This window comes from Antennarius striatus, chromosome 24, assembly GCF_040054535.1.
Source record: "Antennarius striatus isolate MH-2024 chromosome 24, ASM4005453v1, whole genome shotgun sequence".
In the NCBI taxonomy this organism is placed as follows: Eukaryota; Metazoa; Chordata; class Actinopteri; order Lophiiformes; family Antennariidae; genus Antennarius; species Antennarius striatus.
In genome coordinates, this window is record NC_090799.1 from 1,065,823 (window position 1) to 1,078,765 (window position 12,943).

At 44.2% G+C, this 12,943-nt stretch overlaps 1 protein-coding gene across 1 annotated transcript; it reads right to left on the minus strand.

Annotated features, from left to right (window-relative positions):
* Positions 1-4,555: 4,555 nt before the first annotated feature.
* On the minus strand, positions 4,556-11,786 carry LOC137591671 (cordon-bleu protein-like 1). The gene is made up of 12 exons (XM_068309807.1): positions 11,667-11,786; positions 10,108-10,244; positions 9,733-9,934; positions 9,295-9,565; positions 9,180-9,209; positions 9,015-9,097; positions 8,793-8,936; positions 8,618-8,708; positions 6,170-7,345; positions 5,865-5,940; positions 4,719-4,805; positions 4,556-4,676 (listed from the first exon to the last, which is right to left on the minus strand). Exons 2-12 carry the CDS (start codon positions 10,191-10,193, stop codon positions 4,556-4,558), a joined length of 2,367 nt encoding a protein of 788 aa, XP_068165908.1. The 5' UTR covers positions 10,194-10,244; positions 11,667-11,786.
* Between the last annotated feature and the right edge of the window lie 1,157 nt (positions 11,787-12,943).

The following is a 12,943-nucleotide window of genomic DNA, read 5'->3' on the forward strand; positions in this document are numbered from 1 at the left end:
CATCCTTTAATTCTACGTGTCTAGGACAAATTTGTAGAAATAACTGTCGTAAGTCCATAAATGTCAACTTTTGGCCCAAAAATGTCAATTTTTGAACTCTTTGGGCCAAATATGTCCATCTTTGCCCCAAATGTCCATTTTTGTGCCCCAAAGAGTCCAAAACTGTCAATTTTGGGCCCAAAAATGTCAATTTTTTGACTCTTTGTGCCAAATATGTCCATTTTTGCGCCAAACAGTCCCTGAAGGTTAAAGTTGTTCAGCTCCTCTTGTCGTGACATGGATGTAAAGATCCTGGTGAAATTTAACACGATGGAATATATGTGCCATCATTAGTATTTAATGAGATAATTGGTCTGTAAGACTTAAAGATATAAAAATATCAAAAAGGCGCTAAAGAGGCTCGTGTGTGTCGGAGATAACGGGACAACCGTGACGACAACCGAGACAAATCTAAGTAATCGTCACATAACCTCAATTTGAGGGCATGAAAGTGTCTAAATAATGGCAGCTAATTTGGCTTGTATTGTGCTTTCTTGATGGCTTTAAATTGAATGAGTCAGGATCCATTCTGGCGTAATGTGAAAAGCCGGGGCACCGGTTCACACCGGAGACATTCAAGGTCGAGCTCCTCCAAATGAAGGGGTGACGGGCGGCGGGGGGGGGGGAGTGAAGAGATTTAAAGTAAGGCAGCTGAGTCAATGGACGGCCGGGGTGCAGATTTGGCAGCGTATTCATGTAACCTTGAATTATTGGTTGGTTTTTGGTTTTTTTTGTCGGCATTGAAAGCTTTTTTTGCGAGGCTTCCTCAAAAATATATCCTTTTTTGTCACCCTAGTTAATGGCACAATCAGCCTGAAAAAATTGCAGCCACAAATTATTCATTGTAATCCTCCGTCTGAGGACCCTAATGCCTCTAATTGGGCTTTTATGACTTACAAACTGTATATTTCTCTCTTTTTTATTTTTTTCCCCCTCTGGCGTTTGTTTTTCTTCCTTCCCGCCATGCTGAGGAGTGACATTGAGCCTCTCCCTGTCGGGGTGCTCTCTTGTCTCACTCCAGTGCACATTCTCACTGTCCCCTCGCCTCCTCCCTCAGACAATGAGCTTTTGACTGAATACATTATCCGAGCTGTTGTTCTGTTTGTTGTTGTTTTAGCATCCAAGAAAGAAATGAATTATTAATGATGGCAGACCAAAAAAAAAAAACAGAGGAGGATATAAATAAATAAAAAAAAATTTAAAAAAAAAAGAAAAGAAAGAAAAGCTTGTGTTTTTTAGGAATGCTGCCGAGTGCTACGGCTCCATCAAGAGGTCTGCAAATAAGATTGTAGCAGGAATCAATTCATCACTCAGTCGTCAATAAAAGGTTTCTGATGCTGCTCGTATTTCTAGATGGTGTAAAGACTCGGCACACTGAAACTAAAGTCCGGTCCAAGTGTCACAAAACGGAATTTCACTGAGAAAATCAAGCTAAAGAATGAGAGCGCTTCATTGGAAACTAAGGTTAGTGTTGACTCTGTATTATAATAGCATAATAATAATGAACGTTTTATATTACAGCTCTAATTACATTTAATTACTGCATAATTACATGTAACAACGGTTACAATTTCTCTATAGTTTGTATTACTTATTTTCAAAGTAATCCAAATCTCTAAATGGTATTTTTTTTAGCTTATTGGTGAACATTTACGAGGCAGCAGCTTTTCTTTCAGGGGAGGGGGCGGGGGGCACCTTTACTCAATAACAGTGTTTTATGCCCCTGATTCATTACGGTAAAGGAGCGCCACACTCATTCCAAAGAACATAAGCTGCTGGGGTAAATCCCCCCCTGCAGGGGGGCTAATGTTTAACCCACTAAGTCCCCTGTAAGTATCTGGCTGATTGACAGGTCAGTCAATCATTCAAAGATTTGCGGCCCTTTTTTCTTCCTGCTCCCCACCACAGATCTCATTTGCTGCTCGGCGGCGTCGGCCAACTTTTAACTTCTTCTTGAATAACTCCTCCTTTTACATCCACATGTGTCATTTTAGCAGCTCTGATTGTAAATACATCTGAGATCATTCCCTCCTTTGTGGACGCCGTAAACACGATTTGCTTTAAGTAGAAGATTTAAGTTTAACGTATTAAAACAATAAGGACGCGGTTCGGCTAAAAGCGCAAACGTGAGCGTGGATCAAGTTAATCCCAGCTGTTTGCATTATTTAATTGCAGCTACGAGGCGTAATCTGCTCCACCTTTCACAATCCCAGGCTCATATCTCAATGCGAGGCCGCCCCCACGCCGCAGATCAGAAGCAGGGATTATTGTGCCCCCTGTTGGCGGCGGATCAGCATCGCATCGTCGCCTCGTCTCCAGTTCCTTCCAGCGAGTTCTCAGAGATCATCAGTGATTCCAGGGGAGACAAATGCATTTGTGTTGCATTAAAAGGGATGATGGTATAGAAGAAGAGGGCAGGGGCGTTTGTTTTCATCACTGGAACATCCATCCGGTGATTGTGTCACTTTGAATCCCAGACGTCGACCATTCATCACGGGGGAGCGCTGCTTTTTTCCCCCCCCAGCCTCTCTCAGGAATCGGTGATAAGGGGATGAATGAAGAAAAATGACAGAAAGAGAGAGAGAGAGAGAGAGAGAGAGAGAGAGAGAGAGACGGGGTTTGTCCGGTATCTATCACCGTCTGGTCCGTGTTCAACCATCAAACGCCACCGCCGACGCCTTTAAATCATGACTCAAAAAGACTGAAGCAGAGAAGCTTGAAACCGGATTGATTTTTCACACCACGCCGCTCGGCTTTGGACGTTTTTTTGTATTTATAGCGCGTCTTTACGGCCTTCTTCCCTCAACCAGGGGTTCAAAAAAAAAAAAAAAAGCCTTTCCTGTTTGGAGCTTACAGGATCACAGACGAGGTAAATATCATTTCCATAACATTTGAACCAGTTAACCAGCAGCACAATGCAGATAAAAACTACTGTAAGCGCCTGACAACGCCAATGAGGCAGGAACTCTGTGATTTGCCGCTTCGCCAAAGAGGAGGGAAGCGAGCGCAAACATGGAGGAGGTCAAAGGTCAACTGTGCTCTCCCTGCATCCCTTTCCAAGCACACCCTCCAGCGCTGGTGATGTTTTAGGCAACCGTACCTCACTTCAGGGATGGAGGGGGGGGGGGAGGGCTGATGGATGCCATTCCCAAGGTGAATGGAAAGAATAGCATTAAGCTGCAGCGTTCTGCCTGGGGAGGGCTGCTCCGCTCTAGGTGATTCATCTATTGATTATTTCTACCCCAGCATGGAGGTGCCATGTAAACACACATATATTAGCTGGCTACAATGCACATGTGGACACCCCCCCCCCCCACCTACCAGAACACGCATGTGGATCCGGTGAAAGCACGCCTCAGGGGGGGCCTGCTCACTGTTTTATAATCAGATTCTGACTTCCAGCAGCTCGTGGGCATCTGATGGGTAAGTTAGAGGAGATGAATGAAGAGATGAAGGAATAAATAAATGATAAATGCGTATTACCGCTATTTGTGTGGGCCAGCTTTCGTGTTATTGATCTGAAATGGTGTTTTTTTTGTCTACATGCTCACATTAGGCTGCAGTAAGTATTCAGGCCAAGTCCTACTTTCTTATTCTGTGCAGAATTTTAATAATTTTTGTGCAGGTTTGTGACCAAACAACACATTTTTTTTTACAGGAAATAAAATTTTGTGGTTTTTTTTAGACCCTTGAATGATAATAATAATGTGGCAAAACTGTGTTTAAAATTTTTAAAAAACTTTAAACTTTAAATGAAGCCACGCTGACTGTTTTTAGGCTTCTGTTATCTCCTGATTTTAAAGACCGATATTTCACTCACTTCAATTTTTTTTACTAAATATAATTAAATATTTTTAAAATTATTTTATCTATAATAAAAGCATCAACCAGATGTTATTTTTCTTCAAAATATGCATCTTCTGTGCAATTTTTAACAGCATAAAAATGAATCTATTTTAATATATGTAAGACTTCCATTATCCTCCATCATGAGTTCATTTTATTACTTTTTTTTAATGTGCAGGTCATAAGACACCTCCATGTATGCATGAACAAATCCTCCTGTGTTCCCGTCGACTTCCTGCAGCTGCACGTGGGCGCATTATAACGCATTATAACAGCCGTCTTTGTTATCCTTCACCTGTGTTTATGCAGCATTGAATGACAGCCGCTCCAGAACAAACGTGGACCGTTGGTCGGGGTGCGTCCGCGTTAATTACTTTGAACCGGGACGCGATCATTTGACTCAAACGCGTCTCTCTTCACTTCACCTCCTCTTCTTCTGGGTTTTTTTTTTTTTTTGTGTGTTTATTTCAAAAGGTTCATCCTAATGTCACCTCCTGGATCAGAAACGGATGTGACAGAGCAGCGTTCATGTTATACCGCATTATAATCTGTTCTTTTGTCTGGGTAATAATGAGCATCGCTGCTCGGGTTGAAACTCAACCTTTCCTACATATATATATATATATATATAAAATCAGGATAATGCCAGCGTCGTCACTGACAGCGGATCTCATGGCTTCAGGCAGGAAGAAGTCTTCTCCCCAGCATCTGCGTCTCTTTTTCCCTCTCTCCCCCCCTTAGGGTGGATAATGGCATTCTCCATGACAACGGCGGTGTGACACGGCGGTGCCCTTGAGGGCCGGGCGCAGAAACACGACAGGGTCAACGGTCACCTCCCATCATCCACCGGCAACTCGTCCTTCTCGTTCCGTCTCCCTCCTCCTCCTCCTCCTCCTCCTCCTCGGGTGGAGCGAGGGATGCTCGGGAGAGAGAGAGAGAGGGAAGGGAAGTCTTGAAGCGAGCCCACTCAGTCCAGGCCTGGCAAACGTGGAGCTCCAGTAGCCACGGGCGCTTTTGGCTAGGTCTCTACCTCTTATAGCTCCTTGCTGTTCCTCCAAGGCCAGGGCCGGATCAATACGTATAGCAGAGACGATTCTTTTGGCACCAGAGTATAGCTGTGCAGTATCGCCCAGAGGTACGGGTCCGTTAAACACATAACAGTGTGAGCATGTGAGCAAAAGTGGACTGAGTTTATTCAGGAAGGTGTTGAGATGCTTGGCATGAAACAGACACTTCCAACAAGGATGGGTTTTTTTTTTAAATTATTTTGCTGCTGAAAATGTCAACAATTCTCACGTTAAACAATTTTATTTTATTTTCTGGGATGAAACATTTAGAACAACGTCCGATTTAAGTTCACTTACGGCTTGAAGGAAACTTTTTTTTTTTACGCTTATTCTCGTTCTTTATTTTACAAAATGTGCTATGCATCCAGGAGACGTCAGAACCGATGCTCTTCTGCCACCTAGTGGCTAAAAAGCGAACCAGCGCCACATCAAGAGTTTTTACTGCATTTCTCATGTCTGACAACACAAATTCACGCCCTGAGGGACGACACAGACACACAACCAAAAAAACTCATCATTACAAACAAAAGAAGCTCATGTCAGCGTTACGTCCACCTTGGCACATCTTTAGAGTTTAAAAAGGAAGTAAAAGAAAAATCCAGGACGTTGTTCGATCAACAGTTCGCGTCGTGCACGTTTGGCTGATTCAACGTAAAAATGTTCAACCTGTGAACAAAACAAGGTTCCTTCAAGAAGGATAAAGAGAAACCACTACCAGTCGGTTGATTCTTTCCCTGCTCAGAAAGGAGTCGGCTAAACTTTTTTTTTAAGTCCTTTTGCGGGTCAAGAACAGAGTGTGATGTCATCAGTCAGTAAGGAAACCAGTCAGGCACCTGCAGCAGAGTAAACAGAAATATATATTTTTTTAAAAAGGCCCTCAGGCCAAAAACAACAAGTCCTGAACAGTCAGACAGCAAAAGAAAGGGAGGAGGAAAGGTGAAGGTTTCGGGTTCATCAGGGCGGTGTGTGGATGCTTCACTGTGATTGGCTGTGCAGAACACAGAAATAATAGTAATAAAATAATAAGTTTTTGTTGTTTTCAGATCAATGCAGAGAAATATGAGGTGTTTTAAAAAAAAATGTTTTAAAGAATATGAAATTCTGCAGAGAAAACAAACTTTTGTGGCCTTTAAATTCGTCATAAACATTTTTTAAGCGATGACATCACTCAGAAGACTTTACCGCACCATCGACAACAAACAACGGATCACACTCACCGATCTGGGATGTGGTCCTCGGTGGGGAGGGAAGTGAATTCTGGGGACCCCCGCCGTTTTGAGGGCCGGAACCTTTCTTGCGATTCTGGAGGCGGGACCTTTGCACGGCCAGCGCCACCGCCTGGGCAAACCTGGAGGGCGCCGCGCTGGTGTTGACCTGAGGTTTGGGCGGGGGCTGATCTGACGCTTCCTCGTTTCGAGTTCGCTCCTCGCAGGGTGGACCTGGTGGCTGATGGGGCGGCAAAACCGAGGCCGCAGCATCCTCCGTCTCCTCCTCAGCGTCGTCCTGGAAGAAGACGGGTGACGGAGGGGGAGGGAAACCGTTGGCGTCTTCCTCCTTTTCCTCGTCTGGTTGCGCCGCTTCCTCCTCATCGGTACCGGAACTCGACGTCTGACACGATTCACTCTGATCCTCTGAGATCATGTGATCATCAGGAGGGGGTTCGCCCTCCCTGGAGTCCGATTGCACTGCGGGCGTCGCCTCAGGTGTGACTTCCTGCTGATTCGTGTCCACAGATTGTGACAGAGGTGAACCCGCATGGACCGGATCGTCTGAATCATCTGGAGGAAGAGGAGAAGCGGGTCGCTCAGGAGTCGGGGTCTCAGGACTCTGCAGAGACGCTTCAGATCCGTCCGGAGACCTGGGGTCGTCAGGACTTCCTTCAGTCGGATGGACGGTCATCGGATCTGGAAGCTCCAGCCGGAGCTCTGGATGTTTCTTGGAGGGAACCACTCTGAACGTGGTCATCCCTTTCCTTTCTCCCGGATCCTCCCACCCAGACTCGGTGGGGAGGCCGGATTTTGAAAACGGTTCAAGCGCCGCGCAGAAAACCCCGTTACCCGAGCTCTTCTGCGCCGCGGGCCTGAAGGAGGAGCCGTCCTGGTAGAATTTCGGGAACGTGGCCGAATTCCTCAGACGCTTGACCAGCGCTCCTTTGGAAACGGAGGAGTTGAGGACCTTGGCGAGAGCGGCGCGGGCGTCGGAGAAGTCTTTCCCTCCGAACGAAGGCAGGTGGGCGTCGGCCATCTCCTGGAGGTGAGCGAGCGAGCAGCGCGAGGAGGACGAGGACGACCACGGCTGCGACGGACGCGGCGATGAAGATGGGGAGAGGGTGACGGGGTCGGACTCATCGCTTTCTCTCACCTTCTCCACAGCAGCGGGGGGGTCGGGTGTCCCTGGAGAAACAGGGAAGATTTAATGACACGGAAAACGTGTTTAAGATCAGATTAAATAGAAGAAAATGGAACATTTATAATAGAAGAATCACAAAAACACATAAAATAGAGGAAAGAGTTAAATGCAGAATCTATTTATCCAAACATGATCATTTTAACTCAAATATCTGACATGAAAACATGTTTTAATGAAATTAACTTTATTTATTCACATTATTTTGAATTATTTTATCACAACAGGTTATTAATGAAAAAAACTGCACACAAAATTCTAAAATGTGAAAGTTCTACACAAATTAATACACAATATTTCTACACAATATTTGGAACAATATAGATGAGCATCTAAAAAAATATTAGCTTACTGCTAGAATTAATGGAATGAATAATTGTGTTCATTTTTGAACTCAAGGCACAATAATTTGGTTGAAGACAGAAAAAAGAATAATTTTTGAGACAGGAAACAGGAGATGAACTTCACGTCGCTGCAGCAGAACAGCGACAAACATCTTTAAAAGCCGCTCAGGTTTGAAGGATGAAGAGGAGGAGGAGGAGGAGGAGGCCGATGCAGGAGGAAGACCAAACAGGAGGAGAGGGATGATGGAAGGAGGAGAGGAAAAGGAGACAGCAGCAGGCCTCTATCGCCCCCTTCAGGAGGGCAACACAGAGTCTGGAAGCAGGGAGGAGAGAAAAAAAGCTCGACTTTAGGGCGGAAATCTACATCCTGGAGGTTTCCATAGTAACAAAGAAAAGGTTTAGCATCTTATCCTGACAGGAAAGGCGACGAACTACATCCTGTCTGGTGTGAAGACGCACTTTTGATTGGAACAGACTGATCATGTGATTGTAGGAGGACAATGAACACCTGGATCTATGATCGGGGCTCTCCGGGGTCACTTTAATTGCCCCTGAGCCGGGTTAAACTGTTCCCACCGATAAAAGCAAAGAGTTCCGCGTCGGATTTAACGGCTAAATCTTCCATTTGAAAGCACTGGCTCTGACATTTTAATCTTGATTTAACTTAAATCTGTCTTGACCTCGAGTTGCACTGAGGATCCGACAGGAGAGGAGAATTCACACCAATCTAAAGCCGTTTGATTTGAATACTGTAAAAAAAATTTTTTAAAAAGGTCAGCTGGGATTACGGACGATAACTCTATTCAGATTATTTAAAAACCGTTTTATTCTGAGGCTACAATCTCAAACATTATCATTAAAATGGATCCTTGTATAATAACTCTCCTTTACAGAGGTCAGAGGTCAGCATTTTACCTTTGACCTCATCGTCTGGCTGGTGGGTGTTGGCGGAGGGAGGCGGGGGCGCCCTCCTCTTGGTGCTCCTTAAGGTGGAATCAGCCGACGTCTGCAGAAAGAGAGAACGACCTCGGTGGAATGGATCTGCATCGGTCGGATCTTCTCCGTCTGAAGGACGACGTCTCCACCTCACCTGAGCTCCACCTTGGTGACAGCAGCTCAGGTCGCTGGAGAGGCTCTGCGACGCCCCCCTGGGCGGCTGGGGGGCGCGTCGCTTCTTGGGGGCATCGTCCTGTCCGTTCATACCAGTCTGTTGATGAAGACCAGGAGAACCTTCCTGCAAAAGGAGGAGCAGAACCTTTTTTAGGAGGTCAAGAGGAATAAAATAAATCCATCAAAGCTGACAATAATCTACCTTTTCCGGTTTCTTCTTCCTTCTTCTGAATAAGCTGAGAAAACCAGAGTTCTTCTTCTCTTTCTGCTCACTTTTCGGCGTTTCTATATAAGAAAAAATAACGTACAAGTTGTCAGATGAGGGCAGAAGATGAGATACGACGCAATCGAGACGTGAAGGTGTTACCTGGTGGAGGAGGAGATGTGGAGGCGACACCTGGATCAAACAGATAATAATGGTGTTGATATCGTCACGCTGAACTTATATACAATATATTCTTCTTCGTTTCTGTAATTATTACCGGTTTCGTGTGACGGTCGATGCCGATCGTCGCCCGGCTGAGCGTCGGACGTGTCTTTAGCGTAAACTTCTCTCAGCCCGTGATCGTCTAGGCTCTTCCTCAGGTCCAGCGCCTCTTTGGACTCAGCGTCTCTCAGCAAGACGGTCGACTCCGTTCTGAACTCACACTTGTCGCACACCGATGGCAAAAGCATCTCCAGGGGCACCCTGGGACTCACCCGCACCACGGCCTTATGGGATTTATTGTAGTTGATCAGCAGACGCACAGACGCCTGTAAACAGAAGAGAAATTACTTTTCCTACATATTTTACGCCATCGTGGAATGAAAGTCTAGTCAAGATACAACAGGATTAATATTGATTGTTTCTTAGCTGAGGCTTAAATGATGTTTACTTTGAAATAAACAACTTTATCTTCCTTTTTTTTTTTTTTTAATACCTCAGGCATGTATGGCCTCCTGATCTTTTCCTCCACTCCTTTGGGCTTCAGCACAATCTTCTCCGCTTCCAGCGAACCGATGGGAGAGTTTGGTTTGAAGCTGATGTTGTTCTTGTTAGGTGAGAGAAACTCGATAGCGTGCTCTGACGGATTCAGGTGGTAGCTCGCACAAAGGGTCACCAGTAAGTCCATCACGGGCTTGCTGTGGAGAGAATTCACACCAGACAACAGGAAATAACTTATAATAAACTCCAGTATGGCTTAAATTTGCCCTGCTTTTATGCAGATGTAACTTTATTATCAGACAAGAACTTTTCAGAGAAGAAGAAATAAATATATAAGCAACTTTAAAAAATAAAAAAAAAGAAGCTTTACCTTCCATGCACCGTGGCGTTCTTCTCCACCCCCCCAGGCAGAACCACAGACAGATCGTGGTCTCTCTCCAACGGATTCACCTCCATCTCTTGGGGAATTTTTCAGATTTGATTCCCTCCAAATGTCAGGAAATCTTCCTTAAAAATAAAAAATAAAAATAAGAACACACCCCTGTGTTTCTATTGGTGTGTTACCCACATGCCTCCCCTCTTATTGGTGTGAAATGTCTTAGAGCCACTCCAACACATTCAGGACTGACATTTCTTGACTGATTGTGCAAAATGCACTGCAGAATATTTGTGACACCAATCTGACAGATTTACATGTTGGGTCTTGTCCAAACTGACAGTTTAAAAGTGGAATAAACTCAGTTTACATCCACTTCACATGAAGAAAATTAGTTATAATAATATAAATGTTCATTTTTGATACTAGAATAAATGAAACCTGATGCTAATCACGTGATAAATATGCGTTAACTTAATTACCATTCGCGTCTGGTAAATAAATACACGTTAGAAACAAATGTAAGCAGCTGAACTGAGGCCTACCTGAAAAGCCTGTTCCTCAAAACATGACGGGAAATAAAACGACAACCGTGTCATTTTACAGAAATAACTAATAATTATCTCTTAAATGACATTCACTAGCGTTAAAGTTAACTTTTCCGGAGCCATTCAACCGCTGCTTTCGGTCGCTCCTCGCCGGCCTCCGGTCGCTCCTCGCCGGCCTCCCGCCTCACCTCCGCCCCGGGGTGGATGTACAGCATCCTGCGAGCCGCCGCTTTTAACACTTCGCTTCACGTCCACGCCCTCCGTGAATTTTAAACTGGGAGTTCACCGGCGCGTGCCAGTCAAACAGCTGTGCGTGTGTGTGTGTGTGTGTGTGTGTGTGTGTGTGTGTGTGGGCGCGGGCGCGTCACCGCCCTCTGACCTCCTCACAGGAGCACGTGGCCGGGCACAGGCACGCGCATGTGCTAGGAAGCGACAGAGTAAACAAAGTGTACAATATAAAAGTAGTCTAAAAACTGATTGGTTAAGCGCAAATTATTAAATTTAGTTCCTTTTTAGATAAAATGCAGTGAGATAAACAAGATAATTGTATCATTTATTTAACAAGTACAAGTTGTATTTAAAATAAATTAAAATAAATAAAAAATTACGTGTTTGTTTATTTATACCGATTGAAATACTTTTTAAAAATATGCATTTATTAGTATCTTTACTCCTGCTATTCCTGCCCAGTATTAGAGTATGAATAATTATCATTTACACTACTACACTAAAGTAACACTAGTGGTTATGAGTGGCATGTGACGCTCATCCTAATAATAATTTAATCACTACAACAATAACACAATAAAACCATAGAACATCTTTATCCACAGCACTTTTGGAACATGTAGAGGTCTCCGTCTGCCTTCAGCCATGTTGTTCCTGCAGTAATGCTGGGTTCCAAATAAGCTTACACTGAGGGATTAGTGCTTTCTTTAAAGCTCCATATCCAAAACACTCCCAAAGCAGCTGATTACATTCACACACCTCTCTATTTACACTCACCTGTGTCGGCAGCTTCTTCCCATTCCTCTTCAACTTTCTCTTCTTTATGATTTGGTGGTAGAGTTTAGACAGAGAGAGAGACTGTTTCTCTAATCCTGATTTAGTTACCACACCTCCAGGCCCTGCCCAGTCATGTGACCACACTTTGCTTACGTGTGCGTGTGTGTGTGTGTGTGTGTGTGTGTGTGTGTGTGGGTATTGTGTAGGAGCAGGTGGTGGCGAGGAGGGGGCGGTGAATTCATACATGCATGCTCATCATAACCTGGTGAACCAGAATGCAAAGGGAATACTGGATCCTGCCCTCATTAATGAAAAGTGTGTGAAACTCAAGTTGTCACGGAGCCAGTTATGCACTGAAACTACTGATCCTCCCTGGGGGGTGGGGGTAAATGGACTGATACTAAACTACAGCGATATATAATCAACAATTGTCTGAGGAAAAATCTGTCAGACAGGTGGAAACACCAGCAACAGCAGTGTTTAATTCCTTATTGAATCAAAACATAATGAAAATGCATTAAACTTAGTAGAAATCTTGCTTATTGTAAGAGTTTTATGTCTTCTTTCCCTTTTTTTAACCACATCAGTAGCGCCATTCTCATGCAAAAAAAAAAAAAAAGTTTATTTATAACCAAATACCTGCAAAAGAGTTCAACCAAAGGTGAATGTAGCGCTCAAAGCTATTAAAATAGCATGCTAAATTAAGATAATATGCATTATAGGCTAAATATGTTAAAAAAATATGTGAAAATCCTGCAGCGTCTGTGGGATAAAAACATCTTTTCATCAGAAAATGATTTCCTGGCTTTTATGTTCCTACATAATAAATTATTAGTCAAATATTCCTTGCAGGGACGGTGTTTTTAAATGCACTGATGAATCAAACAAGCTCACCATTAGCATGCTATACAGCCATAAGAAGGCCTGGACTCATGTGCATACAGTGGATGAGCACTAGCATGCGCTTCAGTGGGAGTTTTAATCAAATGAAGCGCAGGAACATATGTCACCACTAAGTGTAATCTTGTAATCTCATTGTGATGCCTGTGAGTGGACTCTCAGCGGCCCTCTGGAGGGGCAGTGAACGCATCACCGGGCCCCCTGTCTCACCCAATGAACTTCATGATGACTAACAGAACGCCTGTTAGTCACACCATCAGTCTGTCTCCCTGTATCACTGCCAAAAACACACCGGGCCCTGAGATAAACAGGTAAAGGGTGTTAAACTGTCATCTGACGTCCATCCTGACTTCTTCCGTTATAAATTTAGCTCAGGC